Here is a 27,443-nt window from a genome sequence, read left to right as displayed (position 1 = left end):
AAAGGGGAGTGCTGTCTTTAACTTTAATAATAATATTATATCGACCAATTAAAAATTTTTAAATATATACTTTTAGCTCAAATAAAGTTTAAAGCGAGCAAAACAAAGAACTTTAGGATGTAGTCGCTGCCCTGAGGACTTTTTAGTCATGGAGTGTAATCACCTTAAAAGTTAACTTACAAAAGGTATAAATGAGAGCTCAAGACAACAACGGAAATGGGTCACAAGGCTGTGTGTGATTAATCACCAAATGTATGGTACAAATAGTAAATACAATATAGTTTAGAAGGAATAGCAATCACCTAGGACTGGAAAGTTGCAGGAAATCTCTATTGAGAAGGTGGGATTTGAATCTCACTCTTGTTCTCCAGTCCCTCCTCACTCTCAACCCTCTCTCTATTCATATAATTGCCTCACTGACTAATCACATTGACTTTGCCTTTGTTCTAAATCCTTTGGCTTCCTTCCCTCTTTACCATTGCTTACCACTCAATATTCTTTCTTTCTCTCCTATCTCATAAGACATACCCTCCCTTCCTGAAATTCACAGCTCCACCTGACTCACTTCCTCTCCAACATCTGAATCATTGTGCCAATTCATCTTCTTTCTCATCCTTCTTGCAACTATCTTCTTCAACCATCCCTTTTTAACTATTCCTATTCTCTAACCTATAAACATGCTAAGGTCACCCCTACCCCATGAAAATTTCCTTTTAACTACATTCCTACTATCCCCTGGTTAACAGCATTCTGGGAGGCAAGAGCTGGGAGTTTCACTATTGAGCATGTATATTCTCACTTAATCCCCAGTTGTAATATGACGTCCTTGCTCTCAGTTACCCTAGACATCCCTCAAGGTTCTATCATACTTCTCCTTCATTCTCACACAATAGGCTTTTCTTGCCAATATCAACTTCCAAGGCTACAGCTATTAAATCTACATGGACTTCCCTATCAAATTATCAGTGGCATTTTTCACAGAATATTAGAACAAAAAAATCTTACAATTTGTATGGAAACACAAAAGACTCCAAATAGCTAAAGCAATACTGAGAAAGAAAAATAGAGCTGGAGGAATCAGGCTCTCTGACTTCAGACTATACTACAAAGCTACAGTAATCAAGACAATATGGTACTGGCACAAAAACAGAAATATAGATCAATGGAACAGGATAGAAAGTCCAGATATAAACCCACACACCTATGGTCACCTAATCTATGACAAAGGTGGCAAGAATATACAATGGAGAAAAGATAGTCTCTTCAATAAGTGGTGCTGAGAAACCTGGACAGCTACATGTAAAAGAATGAAATTAGAACACTCCCTAATACCATACACAAAAATAAACAAAGTGGATTAAAGACCTAAATGTAAGGCTGGATACTATAAAACTCTTGGAGGAAAACATAGGCAGAACACTCTTTGACATAAATCACAGCGAGATCTTTTTTGATTCACCTCCTAGAGTAATGAAAATAAAAACAAAAATGAACAAATGGGACCTAATGAAACTTAAAAGCTTTTGCACAGCAAAGGAAACCATAAACAAAACGAAAAGACAATCCTCACAATGGGAAAATATTTACAAATGAAGCAACTGACAAGGGATTAATCTCCAAAATATACAAATAGCTTATGCAGCTCAATATCAAAAAAACAAAAAACCCAATCCAAAAATGGGCAGAAGACCTAAATAGACATTTCTCCAAGGAAGACATAGATGGCCAAAAAGCACATGAAAAGATGGTCAACATCACTAATTATTAGAGAAATGCTAATCAAAACTACAGCGAGGTATCAACTCACACCAGTCAGAATGGCCATTATCAAAAAATCTACAAACAACAAATGCTGGAGAGGATGTGGAGAAAAGGGACCCCTCTTACACTGTTGGTGGGAATGGAAATTGGTACAGCCACTATGGAGAACACTATAGAGGTTCCTTAAAAAACTAAAAATAGAACTACCATATGACCCAGCAATCCCACTCCTGGGCATATAGCCAGAGAAAACCATAATTTGAAAAGATACATGCAACCCAGTGTTCATTGCAGCACTATTTACAATAGCCAGGACATGAAAGCAACCTAAATGTCCATCAATAGAGGAATGGATAAAGATGTGGTACATATATACAATGGAATATTACTCAGCCATAAAAAAGAACGAAATAATGTCATTTGCAGCAACATGGATGGACCTACAGATTGTCATACTGAGTGAAGTAAGTCAGACAAGGAAAGACAAAGTAAGTGAGACAAAGAAAGACATCTATATTGCCTATAGATGGAATCTAAAAAAATGGTACAAGTGAACCTATTTACAAAACAGAAATAGAGTCACAGATATGAAAAACAATCTTAAGGTTCCATATCTGTTTTCCACAGATATGGAAAACAAACTTAAGTCACAGATATGGAAAACAAACTTAAGGGGGTAAAGGCAGGGGAGGGATAAATTGGGAAATTGGGATTGACATATACACACTACTATATATAAAATAGATAACTAATAAGAACCTACTGTGCAGCACAGGGAACTCTACTCAATACTCCGTAATGACCTACATGGGAATAGAATCTAAAAAAGAGTGGATATATGTTTATGTATAACTGACTCACTTTGCTGTACACCTGAAACACAACATTGTAAATCAGCTATACTCCAATAAAAATTTTTTTTTTAAAATCTATGTGTACTGTCAAACCTGCAACCTCAGCATTGATCCCTGCTCCAAGCTTCAGGCTTACATTTTCAACTGAGTGTTGCACATAACTACACAGATAATTTTTTGGCTTCTCCCATCTCTAAATCATTGTTCTCAAACTTGCCTGCACTTTGGAATCACCTGCAGAGGTTACAAAATATCTCTGCCCAGGTTATACATCCAGATATTCTTATTAATTAGACATCTGTCCTACCTCAGTTAATAGTAACACCATTCTCCTAACTGTTCATGCTCAATTCCTTTGAATCATCATTAACTATTCCCTCTGACCTCCATTCCCTCAATGCCAAATCCTAATATTTCTTCTATAATATCGCTTCTACTTTTTTCTTTCTATAATCATGGCCACTGCTTGAATTTCACTGCCTTTAGTTATTATACTAGTTTCCTAATTCATTGTCAGTCCTTCCGCTCTCATCCTACTTTTGCCATCTGTTTTCTGTGGCTAAATCCAATCATTAAAACAGGGGTCCCCAACCCCCGGGCCATGGACCAGTACCAGTCCGTGGCCTGTTAGGAGCCGGGCCACACAGAAGCTTCATCTGCAGCTCCCCATCACCCTCATTACCAACTGAACCCTCGCTCACAGTACTGCCTGAACCATCCCCCCCTCCCCCTGTCTGTGGAAAAATTGTCTTCCACGAAACCGGTCCCTGGTGCCAAAATGTTGGGGACCGTTGATTAAAAACGCTAAAGGCATACTAACAAAACACAAACTCTTCAGCTGACATTCAGACCTCTCCAGTACATAGCTCAAAGCTTTTCAGGCTTTATTTTCCACTAGGTCCTCATCCCTTCCCATAAACACATGGACACTCTATGTTCAAAAGAGCCAAACTATTCGCTGTTCACCATTCTCTAGATGTCCCTCATATCTTCCTTTTTCCCATGCTTTTTACCATGTTATTTCCTCTACCTGGAATGCTCTCCCTTCAATATCTTCCTACTAACAATTTGTCAGAATATTAGAGACCTCCACAAAAATCCATCTTCTCTTAGAGCAAAGAGCTTTCCCAGGCACAATCAGATTGAAATAATGTCCCTTCCCCCAATTTCCCTATTTCTTATGTTCCTATCTCTTATTATAGTATTCATCACACAGTCTGCCTTAATTTAGAATTATATATGTGTGTGTCTTTCTCTACTGCTGGGCAGTGAGCATGGAGAGGAACAGTGTCCTGTCCAGAGCTATGACATCACAATGTAGTTACGTATTCAATATTTATCAATTTTAAGGACGGATAAGAGCAGTGTAAGTAGAGAGAATGGGAAAAGCCCTGGTCAAAAGCAAAGGGAAAAGGCATTTGGAAGATGGTGAATTAACTAGAACATTAACGAAATGAAACAGTGACATGAATCTTGACTAAGTAGGTGGAGTCCAATGACAGGGTAAGGAATTTGGCCTTTACGCTGTCACATACGGATTTCAAAAAGACTTTGAATAAGCCTGAGTACCTAATATGTGTTTGGAGCCTAAGTTTTTTATCAGTAAAGTAAAAATGACAACAGAAGCTACAACTGCTATACTGTTGGGAAGAATGAACGAGACGATCCAGGTAAAAGGCTTGATACAAACCTAGACCATAGTAAGCCTGCTAACTATGCTAACCCCATTAATAGAGTATGTTAGACACACACACACACAATGGTTATACAATAATGTCTAAGATGTCAAAAATAAAGACAGTTTTTCTGGCTTTGAGTTCCACAGCTAGAGAAAGGAAAGAATAAGATAGAAAGAGCAAGAGACATGAAAGCATTAATGTTCATGAAGGAACTTAGGCAGATGAACTTCACTGGATACATACTTCCTTCTTTTATCTTTCTCTTTCTGTTCCTTCTCTCTCTTTTCTTTCCCTCTCTCTTTTGCTTTGTCTTAGCCTCTTGCTTTAGGCTTCCTTTTTCCCTTTCCCCTTTCTCACACAGAAAGATCCATGGTCTTGCTTAGCCCTGCAGGGGGCAATGCTAAACCAGTGTTGGCCTCTGCAGGCCAGATAAGTACAAAGATGAGAAGTCACCACTCCCACCCAACGCAAAATGGCCTGGAAGCCGCAGTGAGATGGATCCCTGGACTCTGGCCCAGCAGGACCTCTAATCTAGTTAATGTTTGCTGAGAAACGTAAACCTTCATTTTGGCACAGTGGGAGGTAAGACTGGTGATGTTCGGTGAGGCCTGGCGGCAAAGAGCACTACAGTACACTGAAAAAATATCTCTGTCTCTGTTAGCATCAGAACCACATAAATGGCTATATTCCAGGTAATTTCCGAGGAGAAGGAAAAACCAGAATGTGGACATCTCAATGCTTTTTGACCTCACTGGATGGGAGAGATACTCTGGGTGTGAGAACAGTTAAACAAACTTTTGGAGTATTCAGGGTGTTGAGTGCAGGTGTGTGTACATTTGAAAACTGCTGTTTTATAAGAAGTCCTAGGTGACTCAATAAACACAAGAGCCAGAGCAAAGTAATCCCTTTAGCAGGGCTCTCCCAGCTCAGACGCTCCCCTGCCAGAAACAACACATTCTGGGGAAAAAGTGTAAATCACACACTGAGGTAATTGTTCCACACTTTCAAATAATTTACTTATTAATTTTAAAGTGGTTTTTTGAAGCAATTCTGTATCTTGCCTTCTTTTTTGTGCTTAAATACTTACAGATTTTTAAAAAAATGTTGACCTCCACTATATATCAAAAGTACCTCTAAGGTGTTCAACTATATATTATCTTCAAAATAGATCAGGCTGAGTTACAAAATGTGAGTTCTGCCAGTAAAAGAGTGTTGCTTTCTGCAGAATGTAACTTTGCTTCTAATACCATGCATCTCTGCAACTCTAGTTGTTACGGATTCAGAGATTAGGCACTCTTTGACTAAATAGGGAAAAAAAAATAGGCTACCTACTCTTGCCAGTGACATTTCCCTGTGTTGATTAGAGACACCAAAGAATTTCACTCCCAGAATCATCCAGCAATGGAAACACAGTACGAAAAATCAAGATAAGCTATGGTTTTATACATCATATAGACCATGATAGGGCTGACCATTAGCTGTCCTTTGACTTAATATATGTTATATCATCTCAATCATTTTTTCAGTCACCTAGTTACAGTGGCAGACTACTAAAAAATTTCCTCATCTTGGGCCCACCCACACATCTGATAATATGCAAATTTAAGTGCCTCAAGGAGATTAGAAGAACTATCTTTTATTCGATTCCATCACAAATTTAGTAACCACAACTGATCTTCAAAAAAATAACTCACTTTTGTTTCTGTCTTTCACAAACATTTTTGAAGAAAAGTTGCCCTTCTATTAACAAAAAAAGGACTACTGAAGAATCCACAGTAGAAGAAAGAGCTCTCCTTAGGTACTGCATTTCAGTACTGTTTATATAGTTTAGCAGGAAAGGAACTGGATACTGGCTTTTAGGAAGAATTCTGCAAGGAAGAGGTGGAATTGGTAATGCATTTACTACTCATTTGCTTGCATCAAGAACTCCATTCCATTTCAATCTGCCAACATCCTAATTAAGATGATCTAAATCTTAGGTGATCTATTATTCTAGATCTAAGATAGCCCAATCTACATTAGACAAGATGTTACACTGTGTGCTTACACTGAGACGATAAGCCCACTGAGCAGAAAAGCGTGTCTTCCCTCATGTCTGACCTGGCACTGGGCAGAGCCCCTCTGTCAGCACTCAATAAATAATGGCCAGGCCTTTGCCTGTTGTCTTTGTTTCTACTACTTTAGGCCCAGTTTAAGCTTATGATATCATTTCTGGTTCCTTTGACAACATATACCTGTGCTCCTTTTTTTTGCATGAGGAAAAGAGAAAAGTATCTTAAGTAATTCTTTATATATGTCAGTGCCAAGTGTATGTGGGACTAACCATATATAAATGCAATTCCCATTCAATATCTTAAAGCTGTTTCTGAAGATCCTATATTAAACAGCATGCAACTACAAAAGCATTTGAGCCAGAAAAGAAAAGAATGCAGAGACAATGCTTTGTCTCACCAATGCTTTGGAAGAATCAGGATCAAATTCCGTTCCAGGATAATAATATCCAGCTGCACTGTTACCCAAGAGATACTATATAACACAGAGAAAATTATCATATAAAGTCCTCCCTAAATCAGCCTCTTTCTCTCCCTTCAGTTAAAGAAAGTTACCCATAACTCATTAGCATAAATACTAGGTTAAGACTTGGGTGTCTGGTAAACAAACAGAAAATATGTGTTAGTATTAGACTTGCCCACTCTTGACATTCAGTGAAAGGCTAGGTGGTCAGTGACATACCCAAGTTAGAGTACCCACAAACGTCCCTTCTCAGCCAATATCTGAAACTGTCATTCGTAGACCTGAGCAAACATATTTAAGAAATGTCCTTAACTTTGTTCTTTTTTTTTTTAAAACATCTTTATTGGAGTATAATTGCTTTACAATGGTGTGTTAGTTTCTGCTTTATAACAAAGTGAATCAGTTGTTCTTGTGCTATTGTTGAATAGATAACATTGATGACCTTCACAGTCTGATATCCATTTCCAAAGGGATGACAACTTCAATCTAAGAACCTCAAAGAAGCCAGATAAAATAAGCACAACCCTAGAGTTCAAAGCAGCTAAACCCTCTATCTCCTTTCACTAAGGAAGTGAAGATCTTGGTTGGAACCCAGGCTAGGTCACCCTTCTAGTAGCTATAAAGTTCTCTGAATATACAATAAAGTCTTCAAATATTCTTTATTTTGGAAATGTATATATTTCCTTAAAGAGGACAAAAGAACCATTGTTATGTGCTTTCTATGATGCAAAGTTCGAGATGTCATGTGGGGAAATCCTGGCCTTGATTCTAAGACATCTGTAATGATGGCAAGCTCTATAGGTAAAAAGTAAAAACAGAGGATAAGTACAGTTTAAAGGAGGCAATGTGCAAAATTTAAGAATGCTTCTTTCCTTTCAGGATTTTTGTTTTTTGCCTTGAGAGGTCAAAAAAAGAATGCACCCTTTGTTAGGAGTTAGATATTCACTGTGTTTTGAAATCCCTCCAGCTATACACCATTCATAAGTTTAACATACTGAAAAAGCCTAGTTTAAGGTGATAAACTTTCATCAATCTATCTTAAAATAAAATATATAATTACAAGCATACTTTCAATTCTTGGATATGCATGCCAAAGCTCTATTTCTAGAATTGGTGAATTTTATTTTCTATTTCCATGTATAAAAGATCTCACAATCCTGGGAAAACACTTTTTTTAAAATGAAATACAACAAATAAGGTATGCTGCCGAGTCCTGGGGGAGAAGTTTCCCAGAGTCTTTGAATTTCCTCCTATCCTCCTTCTTTACGAGGTTTCTAAGACCAAGTCATTTTCTGCAGTCTCTCAAACAAGGTAAAAAAGAAAAATACCCCCTAGATATATTCCTTAGATTTTCTATTATGCTTCTCAAGTTCCCAGTAGCTTCTGAAGTAAACCTAAGATGAATTCTGGAGTTATTTTTTTTATTATGTTTTAATTTTAGTTCCTCTTTTAGGACTAAGATGAAATAGATGATCATAACTGCTGTGCTAGGAGATGCATTTCATGGCACAATTCGTACATGACCTGCTCAAGGTCACGTCACAGAAAGAGGGCCGACATGATAGATAAAAAGTTGAATCCAGCTTTCAGTCTTGGTGAACTCCAGGGTTTAAGTTTGCTCTATTTGGTGCAATATGGAAAGAAAAATTTCTGTTTAAACAGGACAGATTAGATACATTCTGTTTAGGGACCTCACTCGGCTTGGATAGTGTCAGTTAGAGACATACGAGGAATTACTGCTCACATCACTGATCATTAAGGGTCATTTTTTGTCACATCGTGAGCCTTGGGTAGATTGCGGCAAGCTGGCCTAATCGTGGCCCAGAAGATCCCAGGTCTGTTCTCTGTGCCCATCAACTTCACCCAGGCAGAAATCCTTCCCTCCACCCTCCATTTAGAACATCAACCCCCTTGCAAGTCTCTCCTTGATACTCCCACTTGGGGGTAGTTATTTCCTTCTCCTTGTGCTCATAGAACTTTGTACCTACCTCTACTAGAGTATTTGTCAGATTCTATTAGAATTATTTGTCTGTTGTCTCCACCACTAGAGTATGAATTCTTGCACATTTACCCTCATCTCAGACTTACTATATGCCAGGCACCCCTTAATCTGCATCACAGTTCCTTGAGGTGGATGTTAGCATTGCCTCCGTCATACAAATGAGGGAGCTGAGGCACAGAGAAGTTAAGTCATTGCTAGTTAAGTGTCAGGAGTTGAGCTCAGACAGTCTGACTTCATAGTCTGAGCCCCTCCTGTTATTCCTTGTGCTTGCCCAAGGGACTAAGGAAGGCAGTTCATAAACATTAAGCAAACAGAAGGAATGGCCATTCTGATTTCTCCTCAGTTTCCTAAGCTTAAATTTAGAAATATATTTTCTTTGTCTTAAGTTGATTTCACCTTCACCCTTGACCATGGATGAGTTCATCTGTCCTAAGAAAATTCAACCCAAACTGGGGAAGAGAGAACTAGCTGGGAGGCAAAGGCCTGGGGTGTGGCCAGCTCTGTCACATCCAAGTCTTAGACTCTCACACCTCCCTCAGGTTCTACATCTGTAGACGCCCACAGAAGCCTCTCCTCGTAGCCGCTTTTAGATGCACCACACTGTGCACATAGCGTGACATGAAAATGCTTTGGAATAGTAATACTATTAACCAGAAAAACTACTTATGCTATTCTTTGTAGACTGATGTGACTCAAGAAAGACATTTTCACTTGGGAGATGATTCAAATAGAGAGGGTTTTCGTTGCTGTTGTTGTTTTGTTTTGTTTAGAACTGAGACACCCAAATCATTAAGAATCAGATGTATCTATTTTTCCTCCTAATATCTAAATTCACATCTCAAGTCCCTTCAGATCAATGGCATATATTCTACCTTTTAAATCACTTTGTAATTCTTGCATTTTACATATATTCTTTATTTTTCTGGTTAAAATAATTCTAACTCATTGTAGAGACTTAGAAAATTCAAAGACATTTTAAAATATAAAATTGCATCTTATAGGTCTCTTCCAATGTTTAAAAATTCTCTTCTAAAACATTATTTTCAATGGTTATGTAACCTTTCATTAGGATAAGATGTAGCATAATTTAATTAAACAGCCCCTGTTTTAAACATTTTGGTTGATACCAATTATTTGGTATTGTAAGTAACAACAGGACATTCTTTCACATTGTGTGAGGATCCCCGTTATGTGAGGATCGTATAGCACCGTAGGAAAAGGGCCTTCTTAGAGCCTATGACAGCCGGTTTTCTGGGAGCTTGTGGAATGCAGATTCTGGGGCCCTTCCCAGGAGACTGACTCATTTGAGGCGGGGCCTGGGGAAGGTGGTCCTCTTTTTGAGAAATGTTGACATTGCCTCTCATTTAATAATACTTTTTCCCCATTTGGCTCAGTTATCCTCTTTACTTCATCTCAGCATCTCCCGACAAAATGAGCTCATTTAAAAGTGTCCAGTTCAAACTGGCCCTGGTGAATAGAGCCACTCGTTTTCAACACAGGTCTTCTATTAACGCAGGTGATTGCACCATCTCTGCAGCTCCACTTTGGTGCCTCCCCACCCTCACCCAGACTCACCGCACTCACCCGCCCACGCTCCACACCAAAGCCAAGGACAGGTTTTTAGGCTGCGAATCAATGCTGTCGTTTCCCTGCTCACTCCCAAACCCTCCCCTTTGTGCCCACAGCCACTCAGCCTCCCTTGCACACTCCCCACCTCCCCTCTAGCTGCACAGCCTGCTCACAGAATGCCACTTCCTCAAAGAAGCGCTCCCTGATGCCCTGATCTAAATCGCTTCTCCCAGTCCAACCTCTGGTTGCTTCCTTTTCTTTTCTTTCACAGCCCATCATGGTTTCTAAAAGCATGGTTGTTAGATTTAAGTCTGTCACCCCACTTCACCACAAGCTCCGTGAGACAGGTACTGAGGCTGATTGTCCACCACCATGCCCCACCTTGAGCAGTGCCAGTAACAGGCAGTGCTCTAGGTGGTGTTGAAAATGGGCTCGGGGGCCAAAGGGCTCAGATTCAAATCCTAGCTCTGCTACCTACTACCTGTGTGACCTTAAGCCAGTTACTTAACTTCTCTGTGCCTCCATTTTTTCCATTGGAAATTAGAATAGGACTGCCTTATTTATAAGGTTTAAATAGTTTGTTGTGAGAATTAAATGAGAGAATACACAGAAGTACTGTAGAACAGTGTCTGGCATGTGGAATGCATCCAATACAGGATAGCTTTTAAAAAGTAAGCACTCAGTTTATTTTTGTTAAATAAATAAAACACAACAAAGTTTTTAGTCGTGTCCTTTCTCATCATCACTGCCCCCTATCCCAGCCAAAGTATTAGCCCAATCAACTTCTTCCTGCAGTCTGCTCCTCGAAAGGGCTCCACTTCTGCCCTGAGAAGTCTGCTGAAGACACTCTCCATTCCCTATGATTAGTTCCAGCTTTGATCCTTTCATCACGTCACTTCCTAAAATATGTGTGCATGTGCCAAGCCACCTCTCTTCCTTCCTTCAAGTATTTTCTGAAATGTGACCTCCTCCATGGAACCTTCTTTAAAGGGAACTGAGCTCATCATTCCATCCTCTGTTTCCAACAAATAAGTTCAAGGTTGTTGTTCGAGATTCCAAAGCTATAAACCACCTAAGTTTTTCACTGGCTGCGTGGCCTCACCACTGCAGGGCAGATTGGGTTTCTCCTTGCCTGCACTTGAGAATGTGAGGCTCAGAGGGCAGAGGGTTTGTTTAACTCGCTCTGTATACATTTAGCCCAATGCCAATCCACATGGGGACTGAATAAATGTGACTTGATGATGATTTAATTACTTTGTCCATGCCAGGAATAGAAGCCATGAACTCTTAAATCTGTTCCCCCCATGTTACAGTATGTTTCCATGCTTAGTCTATTATGAGACTGGTTTTCTGCATCAACTTTCACAAAAGAACAAATACAAAAGAAAAGAGAGATTGCAAGAAAATATCAAATTAATAAAATTATCTTCTACTTCATGAGTCCATTATCTTCTACATCATGAGCCCAAAGATACCTTTAGAACAGTGGTGCACTGTATCAGAAGGTGCCTCATTTAAAATGTAACTGCATACGCTTTACGGATTATTTTGTAAATCTAAAGCAGATAACCAAAACATGTCAATATTCATTCTTAAAGTACTTGTATTCGGTGCATGCACCATTGTGGAGAACTTACACTCAGAGCAAAAAGATTTTTAGCAAAGCATATGACCTTCTTCTCACTACAATGACTATCCCCTAATTAAGCAATGCATCTGATAGTCATTAACAGGAATGAGATAATGAATCACTTTCTCTCTTCTTTGTTAATTTGCTGTAACCAAGCGGCTAATGGATGTCAGAGCTGAGTGATTGCACTGATTATAGTGATTTATAGTTGCAACAAAACAATTTAAAACCATTCGGATTATTCATGTTAAAGATGCTTTATGTTTTGTTTACTAAATGTTTTATGTCCCCCTTTCTCCTACCCCTAAAGTACTTTCCCCCTCCTACTCTGCCACTTTTCACAAAAAGACCCCTTCCTGGAAAACTTGAAAGTTGTAGGCTTTTTTATTGTTTTAAACTTAACCATTTCATTTTGTTTATACATACCTATACAGAGAGAGATATATAAAGTTTACCCAGTAAAAACGAAAAGCCTTAGGAGTAGAAAGAAAACTTCAGTGGTGCCTAGTTCAAAAGAAAACAGAAGTAAGAGGAAATAAGACAAACTTCAAGCCATTTACCTTGGGGCTTCCCGTCCCTTCCTCACCCTCCACAGACACATCAGTAGCCAGAATCGCAGCTTTGATGGTATCCAGAGCCCTGAGAATCCAGCTGTGTTGCCGTTTGATTTGCCTCTGTAGCTCCTTCCATTGACTTGCTATCATCCGCAGCATGTCCTTTAGTCCTTCTCCAAAAGGAGGGGAAAGCACAAGTTACGAACTCAACTGCACTTTTACCCATTATTGTTTTTCATTTAGCAAATTAGATGGATATTTCTAACAATAAACATAATTTTAAGCAACCATTACCATCACCTGCCACTCAGAACTGAGGTTGGGGATTTCTGACTTGACAGAAGGCATAAGGACACAAAAATGGGATGACCACGTAGATGCATGGTTTGGAATCGACTTAGATTTAATATATTGACTAAAGAAATGTATATGGAACAAAAAATCACGATACATAAAAATTATTAACACCACAGCTTCACATTCCAAATAAAAGGCCCTGTGTGTATCTGTGTGGAGACTTTATAATGACCAGAAAATGTATGGAAATAGGTAAAGTTAATTCAACCCGAACTATAGTAAATGGGCCAGATTTAAGACAGCAGGCTTTAGTGTTACCACATCAGATTAATGCTGCTCTTTTCTTATTTAGCTGTGGTAAGCTCAAAACAAGTGCCAAACTGTAATTCATCCTGTCTTATGGTCTTTTACTACCAGGATAAGTATAACCAAATGACAAAACTATTTCTTATTTATAATCTGTTCCTCATAAATACATTAATACTGGAGTAAGAATTGGTCTAAGGCCAAAACTCTGCTAATGCAATGACCAGCAAAGAACATGCAAAACGTTCATGTGTGTGAATTGGCAGGGAAATAATCAGGTATCTCTAGACTGCCTGCCTTATATCTGTAATGATATCTATAAGTACCTGAATGCATATGCATTATAACTATAGGCACAATTCTCCTTCATTATCTTAATGTTATTTCCAGAGCACCTACATCAAAAAGCATGTCAGTGAAGTTTTCAGGAATGTGATTTCAATTGAAACTCAGGCGAACACCAAGCCCCAAATGAACAGACCATTTGGAGGCAGTATTTCATCTTACAAGTATCACAGCATTGTGTGCAGTATATGAAACATTTATAAATCTTGAAGGTCAATCTGATAATGTAAATATTAATAATACATAAGGAAGTGAATATATGCAGTAATTTACAGCAATGCTTCTTCATTCTTAATAGTCTGGAGACATAAAGACTTGCAATATTTCAGGAGGATTTACCTGCTTTGTGAGATGCAATAAGCTCGAGAAGTTGGAGTCCTTCCTCTTCCACAGCTTCCTTGAGAGCACAATGACTGTCTACATTCAACTTAAAACTCTGCAAGGAAAGATACGAGCATCAAAGCCTGGCAAGGCAGTTAAAACATCCATACAAAATGACTTGCTACTTTTTATCAAGAGCCACACAGTCCAATTCACTCAATAGACAAACTAATTGGCAATACTAAAAGCTATTGATATTTGGGATCTGGGCTCAGAATGTTTCCATTAGGTTAGCAGAGTGCATCTGTTTGGAAACAGCTGACAAATCTAGAAATTCATTAGGTTTTTATGAAAAGTCACATCCCGTGGGCTATATCAAGAGTAGCAGTGTTCTATAAAATATACTGAATTTCTACCAGCACATATGAGCTCATTTTGTCACTTTTTAGAAATGTTACTGATAGCACTATTTATGAAACCATAAAAAATTGGCAACATAAATTATATTAGCCTTATGTGCACATATATAAATCCATTAATATAGTGGGGTTTGATTCAGCTGTTTCTCAGATATCACACAAACCACAGGATTTTGAGGTGGATTCAGGTGCTGTAGTGAGGAGTCCAATGGTTTTCAAATGTTTGAATTTTAAGTTTATTCCTTACAATATGACATTGAGTTATAAATGAATATGTCGAGTACATCAGGGGCATTTTTCGCTCATGATAGTCATCCAAAAGACAAAGACCGTTATGGATGAATTGCAACTCAGAGCCATTTCTTTCAGGAAGCCTTCCCTAATGCCTTACACAGAATTAATTACTCCCCTCTCTCGGCTTCCTCTGCTCCTTATACCTGCTTCTATTGTAGAATTTATCATACTGAATTCTGCTTTATTCCTATACTTGCCTACCAAACTATAAGCAAGAAAGAACTACAATTGAAAGAATCGCCAGCTTCACATTTATTTCCAACTCATGTCACATACGAGGTGTTCAATAAATGTTTGCAGGAATAGTGGATATCTGCTGAACTGGATCAATAGGACTCTCTCAAGGGGAAGGTTTCCATTTAAATATTTCAAGAAACACAGATGGTTTTCCAAAGATTTTTCCGTCTCTGGAATGTTATAAGGTGTTCCAAACACAGGAGGTCCAATGGAGAGTAATCATAGTGACCAATCTGTTGAATCAATGGTTAGTCTTCAGGGTGAAAATCCATTCCTCGACTTGACTAATTTGAAAAAGTATGGATTTTGAAAGACTATGTTCCACATTTCGGCTTCTCCGTAATAGGGCTCCAAAGTATACAATATACTTTGCTCTCACTAAACACTCACTGAGCAATGGCTGCATGTACTACACACTGAACTTAGTATTAAGAATATTTGACAGAAATTCGAGATGATAGTCTCAGTTGGAATGTAATTTGGATGAAAGAGGTTAAACAACCATAACTTATGAAATTAGATATTAATTTTTCCATTCTTTCACTCATTCATTCATTCAGAAACCATGTATTATGCCTATTCTGTACACTGGACAGGGTAATAGCAATTTAAGGGGTATAAGGCATGGCCCCTGCACATCAAAGGGCATCCTCCATCACCTTGGATGTTCATTGGTGAGTCTTTTTCTTAGTGGAAAAAAGGGGTCTTTTAAAGCTCAAAAGAAAAAGCACAACAGTCAAAATAAGCTGAAAATGAAGGAGATAGGGACAGGCAGATCAGAACTTGAAGTATAAAGATAAGAATCTTGACTAAAAAAAATGACTCCAAAATGATGAATCATTTCATCTTACTAGAAGCATAAGAACAGTAAAGTTTCAGCATAATATGGCAGAAAGAGACTTGCTGGTTTCCCCAAGGGTTGTTCACTATTTCTTGTATTGCCCTCTTTCAGCTGCAGGTATTTGGTTGAATAAAATAAAGTATTGACAATATATCAGAAGCCTGATGCTTCTGGTCAATCCAAACGATATAATAGCTATTAAAAATTAAATAATTATTATTTATAGCCAAAACACGACTGTAATTTACTTTTTGCCACTGCAGTGGAAATCATCACCTCTGAAGGAATGCCATGCAGATTGAGGTACATGTTTGTGTTTCAGGGAGAAGGGACATGGAAAAGAAAAATACTTGAGATCAACCCGAGAATGCCAACATTGAGGAAGAAATCTATTCTAGAGATTTCCTCATAACTGTAAAATTAGCCTAGTATTCTCTGTTTACTTACAACAGACTAGTGCTGAATAGTTGGTAATCATGAGCTTCCAAAGACGTGCATCAGGCCCATGTCTCAGCAAAAGAGAACCTTAGGACCTGTGGGTAGGTTGGACAATTTGACATAATTGAAGCCAATAGCATAGAATAGATGCAGCTGGATCTGGTTCTGCCTCAAGATAATGTGGAAGCATTTGATTAGGACATTGGAAAAGATGAAGTATTCATTATTAAAAAAAGATAAGCTTTATGCTATAGGAAAGAACCATTTAATATAACTATTACCCAAATGGTACAATATTGCTTAATTTTCAGATGTATCCATTAACCATTAATAATATCAAGTAAGGAATTCACAATGGGCCTCTGAGAAGGCAGGCAAGCAGGCACATTAACAACATTGTCAATGAAATTTCTGGCTGCTAAAGGATTCTGTAATAAACTCTCCCCATTCTGCCCCCACTTCTTCCCTAAGGAAGGAAGCTTAGGCGAAAGAGTTTTTTCTTTTCTTTTCTTTTTTTTTGAACTTGATACCTGGACACATCTCCATTCTTGTGCTACTAACATGTTTCCTCAGCAATGCCTTATGGTATATAGTCCCTTTGCAACATCCATAGCACTCCCTGAAAATGCAGGGCATTCTCTGCAGATTTAATTTACAGCAACAACATGGCCATAGACAGGTACCACAGACCTACATCATTGACGATTATGTGAAATTCCATAAATATGAGTAACCTGGGACCTGTGAGACACCCCATCTTTTTCGTGTCTTTACAGCAGCATGAAACTGAACATCTAGATGAGAATAACTAAGGAAATGAAAAATACAGTGGCTGAGACAAAGGACTAGATTATCAAAAAGATGACACTTCACAGGTTGACCAATGGGTATTCCTAGCCTCACCAGCATCTATAGATATGGGTACATTACTCCTTGTCAGGATCCAAATTCAGGTAAGCATACTGATTGTACTTTAATCATGATCACACCTTACTAAGTAGATAAAAATCTACATCTTATCCTATTCCATTCAAATTTCTGAAGATCCCAGTTTGATGGAAGTATGGAGATCATGTGGATATGAAATGAAACCAAGGAAATGTACACCTTGATGCACAAAACTATGACAAACATGAAGATAGCTACTCATGAGGGATCATAAGAATTGATATGAATCTCCTGGTACAGGAAATAGTGGGAAAGACCATAATCATATTCAGAAGCTTAAAGATCCAAAATGTCTAGGTTTTAGCAGAATCACATCATGAACATAGACTTTCTGCCATCCCCATGGAATACTGTTAGTGTCTGCCGGGTCCACTGAGGTCCATGAATTTTATAATGTTTGTGAACAGAGAGGCCAAAAAGAGTTACTGCATCTCTCCCGACATAATATATGCTTTTAAAAAAAGCATAAATTAATACAACAGGTATTTATTGAGCAGTCTCTGCCAGGCCTATAGACACAAAAATTAACAATACCCAATTCCAGCACACACCACTTATAGTCTGTTGGGTAAAACAGATCAAAAGCAAGTAGCCTTATATGACCCAGCACAGAATAAATATGTAATTGGGGTTTGATGTATAACAGAGAGTGGCAGGGCGTTAAACTGAACAGTGATATGCATGCCCAATGAGATTTAACTTTTTTTAATTAAAGTATCATGCAGGCCAAGTAAAAATAAGATTGTAGGCTATATTCCGTATGAGTGTGATAGTGCTAGATAGGTGCTGTGGGAGCTCAAGCTGGGAACCAGGTTCTGCAGAGGCTGGCACGGAGCTTGGGAAGAAAGGATTGATTTGCATGTGGGGCTGGAGACACGCTTTACTGCAGCAGGAATAGAGGAGCCAGAAGCAGCTTGGTATGGCTGGGACAAGGTGGAAGCAGGGGATGTGGGAGCTGCAGCTACACATGGCATTTTACTCCAAGAGCCATAAGAGTCATGGAAGAAGAGGTCAACAACACGGGAGGGTGACCAGTACAGTTCTGTGTTCTAGAAACATCTTTCTGGCTTTTATACAGAGTTGACTTTAGACGGGCAGACAAGGAGGCCGTTTAGGAGGCTGCTATGGTAATGGAGGCCAGATGTTTCTGTATGCTCATATTTTTTTTAAATTAAAAAAGGTATGTTTTTTCTTCTAAATGAATGGAAGAAGGAAAAATGGAGAAAATCTTCTGTCTTTTTAAGTTTTTCTCAGTGCGTGAGAACAGCATGTGTCAGATTTTAGTTCTTTGGCTGTTCTGATGATAAATACCAGAGGTTTATTAGTCAGGAGTCTCCAAATGTGAAAGACATATTGAACTGATGAACTTTTACTCCCACTGTCATTTTAAAGAGATGCTATATATGCTGATGAATAAGACACTTGATGACACATTTTCTTCACACAAAAGATTTTTACTACCCTAAGAAAATGAAAACTTGCTTTTTCACAAGGGCAGGAGGAGGAACGTGTGTTCAGTCAGAAAAGCAGAGGCTTGAAAAGTCACCTGCTATCTGCCTTAGGCTGTCTCCACCCGGGCTCCAACTGAGCTGTGCCCAGAACCATCCTGCATTCCCAGAGGGGCTCTTGGTGGGGAAGAAAGTCATGATCCGCTGTGCACAGCCTGGCAGTTTCTCTCCTGCTCTGCCCAATGCCATCCATAGAGGATGGTCAGATGGTCCTCAAAATAGAAAATATACCTTCCAAATGCCACATGTGCCAAAAATGGAAAGATTTTCATGAGTAAATATTTTTGTTTAAGAACCTCCGAAAAACTTGATAAGACATTATACAGCCATTAAAATGAAGACTATGAAATCACATGAAAAATAGGTAGAACACATTACAAGCCAAAAAATGAAAGTTCAAATTGTATCCATGATTAAACTGTAACTGTGTAAATGGATAGTCCCAGTGTGTAGAAAAAGACTATAGGGAAATGCAACAAAATGTTAACACCACTTGTGCAGGGTAGGACTTAGAGTTAACATAGCCTGGTCTTATGGAATGAATTCTCAGGGCTTTAGCTTTCTGAAACACAAAATGACAAGTAATACTATCTAACTTCCAAGTTGTAAGAATTAGAGAAAATGGTTGTAAAGCATTGAAGCAGTGCTTGGCAATGAGTGGGGCTAAAGAAAAATCATTATAGACTTTTTAAATTCATTTTCTCTATTTTCCAAATGTTCTGTGTAGCAAGTGGTACTTTGTGGCACTTACTGTTGAGGCTCTCTGAACTCCTCAAGTACAGATACCAGGTTCTCTTTGCTTTGGGGCCACCACCCAGCACAGGGGGCCACCCAAACACAGATGCTGCTCTCTGAGAGTCCAGAGAGCAGGGCACTGAGAGACCAGTGATCTGAGTCTTCCTTTTGTGTGCCCTTGGACAAGTCATCTAACCCTTCTGGGCTTCTGTTTCTTTACCTACAATCCAGGCATTTGGACTCAATATTTTCCATTTCTTGGACACTTTGATTTTATCTTTAAGCCACACAGTTAAGCACAGGTGGCTCAGGAGAATTTTTATTCTAAAGCAGAAAATTTTCAAAGCGGGAAAAATCCCAAAGGCCGTCTAACTATTCATCTACCCTAGGGCAGCTCTGTCCCTCCACATCCCAGGCAGATGTGTTCATTCTATTTTTAACTATCTCCAGGGAAGTTTCTTCTAACTTCTCATCCTGAGTCCGCAACGTTTCTTCTCAGGAATTTGAGAGCTCTGTGAATAGGAGCACAAGCTTCCCTCAGCTTCGGATTCTTTTGCCAAGTCATCTCTCCAGCGTAGGAGTTGGAGATCAGAAACACTGTGAGGATATGCCAAAAAAATCCACACGTCCAGTCAATCACCAAGCCCTGACAATTTATTTCTCTATCCTCACCTCTCTGTATCGACTAACACTGCCTTAGATTCAGGCCCTCATCATCATCCCTTGCCAGGCTGACTTCAACAGCCTCCAGTCATGACCCCCTCAAAACTACATTTTTTTCTTTATTTGTGGCATGCCTATGAAGGTGCAGGCAATCATCCTAAGCTTGAGGGATGCGGCTGTGAGCAAGATAAATATAGTTCCTGGCCTCATAGAGCTCACAGTCTAGCAGCGGGGACAGGAGGTGGGGAATGCGTATCTTAAAAACAGGAGGCTGCAGTTGATTATATCAAGGGGACTAATGACATGGTGTGGGTGCTGGGGACAAGCATGGGCTCTGGAGCTGGGCAAGTCTGGGTTCAAATCCTGGCTCCTCCATCACCCCCTGTGTAGCTCGGGGCAATCTCTTTGTACTCAGTTTCTTCAAAGGTAAAAAGGGGGATACGTCAGTGCCTATCTCATGGGGTTGCTGTGAGGATGAAATGCCTTGATACCTGTAGAACAGAGCCTGGCATATTGTAATAGCTCAATAAAAACATTTTATTACACAGAATGTTCTGTCTACAAAACAACTCTTGTTAAATGCCTCCGATGTCTTCCCCAGGTTGCAGGATAAGGTCCAGCCTCCGGCATGACCTACAGAGTCTCTGGGATCCCACTCAAGGCTGCCTCTTGGGTCCCAGGTCTGCCTTGAAATGCACCAGCTCCCATCAGTCATCTTGGTCCTCTAAGATTCTGCTCTCGCTTGCACCTCTGCCTGAAAAGTCCTTTTTCCCCTCCCCTGGCTCGGCCCTGCTCATCCTTTAAAATTCATCCCAGGTGTCACCCTTGCTAGCAAGTTTTCCCGGACCATCTTCCAGCCTCCTGGTTTCCCCTCCTCAGCATCCACAGTGACTGCAGAGCTCGAACCTCTACTTACTACACTGTTGTATAACTACTGATGATGGGTCTGCTTCCCACCCATGAGTTGAAAGTAGAACTTCACTTTTCATTTGTGCTTGTATCTTCAATGCCTAGGACAGTGCCTGGCACACAGCACACACCTAATAAATGTTCAAGGAGCAAATGAATGAAGATTCGTACCAAAAACCTTCCACGAAGCTTTCAAAATGCTGCCTATAGTATTTTGGGCTATATTGGTGCAATCACTCTTCACTTGGAGGTGGTTGATAAATGTCCCCAAATTTTACTCATTGAACGCCATGTAAATGAGCTGTCATGTTCCTTCGCTTACAAAATTACTTGCCAATTACACTTAGATGATCCCGGTGTAATTGCCATGTAAAGTGTACCCTGGCTGAGATAGCCCAAATCATCAATTTAACTTTACCCTCTCATCATATGGTACTTACCACATAATTAAATAAATGGTCAGCCACCACCACAATTATATATCTCCCCAACAAAATGAAGTGGCTACATTTGTCATTGATTTATTGGTTACGACAATATGCAACACACCACCACGTATAATATCAGAAGCTTTAAAAAATTGAAAGCACTATGTACTCTTGAGAAAGATGTTCCAAGTTCATGAACAAAAAGATAAGCATTATAAAAACATTGTTTTCCTTTTTTAAAAAAAGGCACTAAGATGTAAAGACAAAAACCCTTGTTCTTCCTGAGGAAACATTTTTTTTCCTGAAACCGCAGATAATAAAAACATTTCCAAGCATTCGAAAGTGAATTTAGCTCCTCAACCAAATCACAATTTCTTTCAAACAAGCAGTTGCATTTTTTTGTGGAAGGTAAATATATTTTACTAAGGCTGGCATTCTTTTTTTGATAGACTTGCTAATATCTTATTCAAGGATTAGATAGATGGGAGAGATCCTGAATGTTGATGGTGCCTCTTAGTGACCAAATTTTCATTTGCTTTTTTGCATGCTACCTCCACACCTGGCACAGGTAATCACATTGACTTCCTAGCATGACCACATTAGGCCAAATGGATTTGCAGAGGTTCTGTCTAAAGGGACCATGTCACTTCCAGAACACACTGCTCTGAGGCCCTAATTGAAAAAGAGGTCAATGCTGGCCCAAATATCTCTCTACCTCCTGCGGTGGAATAATTGATGTGCAGCAGCCCCTACAGATGTGGAGTCACCAAGGTGATGGATGGATATAAGTATATTATTCACACGTACATCTGTTAATATACAGGTCCCAGTGCAAACACCAAGACCTAAGAATATTATGTGGATTTAGGACAATCCCTGAAGGACTCCAGTTTCATTAAAAATTTGTTTGGCAGCCTGGGGAAGATCTATTCCAACTCCCAGATGCTTCATGCATTTGAGAGGGGGAACCAAATTGCTTTAAAAATAAATTTAATAAATTTCGTAATGTCAAGTCATTAACATCCTGTGTAGTCATACAGTCTTCATCTTTTGAAATAGTAATGTTAAACTGTGGAATTTTAACCTTTCTAGTATCTGAGTTAACATTTTATTTTCCTTGTGTTTTTTGCCAAAGGGGATGAATTACACCCTGAAAGCAGAAGAAACTATCCTATTTTTTCCCTCTATAGGTGTTTTTCTTGTCACAAATATACCAGACAATACCCAGAAAGCTCTGTGACCAGAGTCCATTTTGATTTGGAAACTGTAAGGAAATAATTTACCTTGCAGACATTCTCAGTTATTGTTTGATGATTTATAATATTAGCTATAATTTGCTGCTGTAATGGTTGTAACACTGTTTTTACAAGTGCTCATTTAACAGATTTGTTTAGTACTTATTATGCATGTGCAGGGCAGGGTGTCAGAGCGACACCAAAAAGACACAAGCAGTCCCTCAAGGAGGTGACAGTCACAGGTGAATCATTAGGGCAGGGTAGGTGGGGAGAGATTCAACCTCTCTAGGAACACCTGAGATTCTCACACCACCTGTTCTCAGGGTCTCCGAGGGGTGTGCACAACTCCCTCAAAATGAACAAAGCATCCTCACTTACAACAGGTTTATGCGATCTTCACAACAACCTTCAATAGATACGACAGGCATTTTTCTGGCTAGAGTAAAGATCTGTTTCAGGCCTGAAACTTTTATCTTAATATCATTTGTGCCAGGTGAATTGCTTCAAGATTCCCAAATTCCATGTAACACAGTAGATAAGTAAGATCTGCACATGGGTCTATACAGGGAGACAGATAGTGGGTGACAGCATCCTGGCTCAAGTGAGTTAGGTCACACACTGGCTCTTGTCCATACATGGTGTCCTTCGATCGTGCATAAACCCTATAGTACAAGGCAGTCTGCAAACTGTCTCTTCAGTGCTTAGCATGCCACCACCCTAAATAGCAAGTGCTCAATAAATCCAGTATTTCTCTGTCATTCTACTTTAAAACAGTCATCACATTCTAAAGAAAAAGAATAAAGTAATAAATCGGGAAAATGTCTGGGTGACAGCAATTTTTATCTTTTTAAAATTATTTTATTTAATTTATTTTTTTATACAGCAGGTTCTTATTAGTTATCCATTTTATGCATATTAGTGTATACATGTCAATCCCAATCTCCCAATTCATCACACCACCGCCACTTTCCCCCCTTGGTGTCCATACGTTTGTCCTCTACATCAGTGTCTCTATTTCTGCCCTGCAAACTGGTTCATCTGTACCATTTTTCTAGGCTCCACATATGTGCATTAATATACGATATTTGTATTTCTCTTTCTGACTTACTTCACTCTGTACGACAGTCCCTAGATCTATCCACGTCTCTACAAATGACCCAATTTCGTTCCTTTCTATGGCTACGTAATATTCAATTGTATGTATGAACCACATCTTCTTTATCCATTTGTCTGTCAATGGGCATTTAGGTTGCTTCCATGACCTGGCTACTATAAATAGTGCTGCAATGAATATTGGGGTGAATGTGTCTTTTTGAATTATGGTTTTCTCAGGGTATATGCCCAGGAGTGGGATTGCTGGGTCATAAGGTAAATCTATTTTTAGTTTTTTAAGGAACCTCCACACTGTTCTCCATGGTGGTTGTATCAATTTACATTCCCACCAACAGTGCAAGAAGGTTCCCTTTACTGCATACTCTCTCCAGCATTTGTTGTTTGTAGATTTTCTGATGATGCCCATCCTAACTGGTGTGAGCTGATACCTCACTGTAGTTTTGATTAGCATTTCTCTAATAATAAGTGATGTTGAGCCCGTTTTCATGTGCTTCTTGGCTACCTGTATGTCTTCTTTGAAGAAATGTCTACTTATGTCTTCTGCCCATTTTTCCATTGGGTTGTTTGTTTTTTTAATATTGAGCTGCATGAGCTGTTTATATATTTTGGAGATTAAACCTTTGTCGGTTGATACATTTGCAAATATTTTCTCCCATTCTGAGGGTTGTCTTTTTGTCTTGTTTGTAGTTTCCTTTGCTTTGCAAAAGCTTTTAAGTTTCATTAGGTCTCATTGGTTTATTTTTGTTTTTATTCCCATTACTCTAGGAGGTGGACTGAAAAAGATCTTGCTGTGATTTATGTCAAAGAGTGTTCTTACTGTGTTTTCCCCTAAGTGTTTTATAGTGTCCAGTCTTACATTTAGGTCTTGAATCCATTTTGAGTTTACTTTTGTGTATGGTGTTAGGGAGTGTTCGAATTTCATTCTTTTACATGTAGCTGTCCAGGTTTCCCAGCACCACTTATTGAGGAGACTGTCTTTTCTCCATTGTATATCCTTGTCTCCTTTGTCATAGATTAGGTGACCATAGGTGTGTGGGTTTATATCTGGACTTTCTATCCTGTTCCATTGATCTATATTTCTGTTTTTGTACCAGTACCATATTGTCTTGATTACTGTAGCTTTGTAGTATAGTCTGAAGTCAGGGAGTCTGATTCCTCCAACTCCGTTTTTTTCCCTAAAGACAGCTTTGGCTATTCAGGGTCTTTTGTGTCTCCATACAAATTTTAAGATTTTTTGTTCTAGTTCTGTGAAAAATGCCATTGGTAATTTGATAGGGATTACATTGAATCTGTAGACTGCTTTGGGTAATATAGTCATTTTCACAATATTGATTCTTCCAATCCAAGAACATGGTATACCTCTCCATCTGTTTCTATCATCTTTAATTTCTTTCACCAGTGTCTTATAGTTTTCTGCATACAGGTCTTTTGTCTCCTTAAGTAGGTTTATTCCTAGGTATTTTATTCTTTTTGTTGCAACAGTAAATGGCAGTGTTTCCTTAATTTCTCTTTCAGATTTTTCATCATTAGTGTATAGGAATGCAAGAGATTTCTGTGCATTAATTTTGTATCCTGCTAGTTCACCAAATTCATTGATTAGCTCTAGTAGTTTTCTGGTAGCATCTTTAGGATTCTCTATGTATAGTATCATGTCATCTGCAAACAGTGGCAGTTTTACTTCTTCTTTTCCAATTTGTATATTTTATTTCTTTTTCTTCTCTGATTGCTGTGGCTAGGACTTCCAAAACTATGTTGCATAACAGTGGTGAGAGTAGACATCCTTGTCTTATTCCTGATCTTAGAGGAAATGGTTTCAGTTTTTCACCATTGAGAATGATGTTTGCTGTGAGTTTGTCATATATGGCCTTTATTATGTTGAGGGAGGTTCTCTGTATGCCCACTTTCTGGAGAGTTTTAATCATAAATGGTGTTGAATTTTGTCAAAAGGTCTTTCTGCATCTATTGAGATGATCAAATTGTTAATATGGTTTATCACATTAAGTGAACTGTGTATATTGAAGAATGCTTGCATCCCTAGGATAAATCCCACTTGATCATGGTGTATGATTCTTTTAATGTGTTATTGGATTCTGTTTGCTACTATTTTGTTGAGGATTTTTGTATCTATATTCATCAGTGATATTGGTCTTTAATTTTCTTTTTTTGTAGTATCTTTGTCTGGTTTTGGTATCAGGGTGATGGTGGCCTCATAGAATAAGTTTGGGAGTGTTCCTTCCTCTACCATTTTTTGCAAGAGTTTGAGAAGGATGGGTGTTAGCTCTTCTCTAAATGTTTGATAGAATTCACCTGTGAAGCCATCTGGTCCTGGACTTTTGTTTGTTGGAACATTTTTAATCACAGTTTCCATTTCATTACTTGTGGTTGGTCTGTTCATATTTTCTATTTCTTCCTGGTTCAGTCTTAGAAGGTTCCCCCTTTATAACAATTTGTCTATTTCTTCCAGGTTGTCCATTTTATTGGCATAGAGTTGCTTGTAGTAGTCTCTTAGGATGTTTTGTATTTCTGCTGTGTCTGTTGTAACGTCTCCTTTTTCATTCCTAATTTTATTGATTTGAGTCCTCTCCCTCTTTTTCTTGATGACTCTGGCTAATGGTTTATCAATTTTGTTTATCTTCTCAAAGAACCAGCTTTTTGTTTTATTGATCTTTGCTATTGTTTTCTTTGTTTCTATTTCATTTATTTCTGCTCTGATCTTTATGATTTCTTTCCTTCTACTAACTTTGCTTTAGTTTGTTCTTCTTTCTCTAGTTCCTTTAGGTGTAAGGTTAGATTGTTTATTTGAGATTTTTCTTGTTTCTTGAGGTAGGCTTGTATTGCTATAAACTTCCCACTTAGAACTGCTTTTGCTGCTTCCCATAAGTTTTGGATCGTCATGTTTTGTCATTTGTCTCTAGACATTTTTTTATTTCCTCTTTGATTTCTTCAGCAATCTCTTGGTTATGTAATAACATATTGTTTAGCCTCCATGTGTTTGTGTTTTTTACGTTTTTTTTCCTGTAATGATTTCTAATCTCATAGTGTTGTGGTCAGAAAAGATGCTTGATATGATTTCAACTTTCTTAAATTTACTAGGGCTTGATTTGTGACCCAAGATGTGATCTATCCTGGAGAATGTTCTGTTTGCACTTGAGACAAAGATTAATCTTCTGTTTTTAGATGGAATGTCCTATAAATATCAATAAAGTCCATCTTGTTTAATGTGTCATTTAAAGCTTGTGCTTCCTTATTAATTTTCTGTCTGGATGATCTGTCCATTGGTGTAAGTGAGCTGTTAAAGTCCTCCACTGTTATTGTGTTACTGTCGATTTCCTCTTTTATAGCTGTTAGTAGTTGCCTTATGTATTGAGGTATTCCTATGTTGGGTGCATATATAATTGTTATATCTTCTTCTTAGATTTATCCCTTGATCATTATGTAGTGTCCTTCCTTGTCTCTTGTAACATTCTTTATTTTAAAGTCTGTTTTATCTGATATAAGTAATGCTACTCCAGCTTTCCCTTGATTTCCATTTGCATGGAATAACTTTTTTCATCCCCTCACTTTCAGTCTGTATGTGTCCCTAGGTCTGAAGTGGGTCCCTTGTAGACAGCATATATATGGGTCTTGTTTTTGTATCCATTCAGCGAGCCTGTGTCTTTTGGTTGGAGCATTTAATCCATTCATGTTTAAGGTAATTATCAATATGTATGTTCCTATTACCATTTTCTTACTTATTTTGGGTTTGTTTTTGTAGGTCCTTTTCTTTTTTTGTGTTTCCCACTTAGAGAAGTTCCTTTAGCATTTGTTGTAGAGTTGGTTTGGTGTTGCTGAAATCTCTTAGCT

The 27,443-nt window shown here is 38.6% G+C and overlaps 1 protein-coding gene across 4 annotated transcripts in view; it reads right to left on the bottom strand.

Annotated features, from left to right (window-relative positions):
- The window catches only part of AKAP6 (A-kinase anchoring protein 6), a 493,560-nt gene that overhangs the window by 210,393 nt on the left and 255,724 nt on the right, over window positions 1-27,443 (bottom strand). For 3 of the 4 annotated variants that reach the window (XM_060294728.1, XM_060294724.1, XM_060294725.1), the window contains 2 exons: window positions 13,851-13,947; window positions 12,570-12,736 (listed from right to left, as the gene is read on the bottom strand). In XM_060294728.1, the coding sequence (XP_060150711.1) occupies window positions 12,570-12,736; window positions 13,851-13,947 (264 nt within the window). The remainder of the gene's footprint in view (window positions 1-12,569; window positions 12,737-13,850; window positions 13,948-27,443) is intronic. The other variant, XM_060294726.1, reaches the window with a different exon arrangement.

This window comes from Globicephala melas, chromosome 2 (genome assembly GCF_963455315.2).
Source record: "Globicephala melas chromosome 2, mGloMel1.2, whole genome shotgun sequence".
Classification (NCBI taxonomy): domain Eukaryota; kingdom Metazoa; phylum Chordata; class Mammalia; order Artiodactyla; family Delphinidae; genus Globicephala; species Globicephala melas.
The sequence above is the reverse complement of the archived record's forward strand: the minus strand, read 5'-3'. Positions and strand labels throughout refer to the sequence as shown.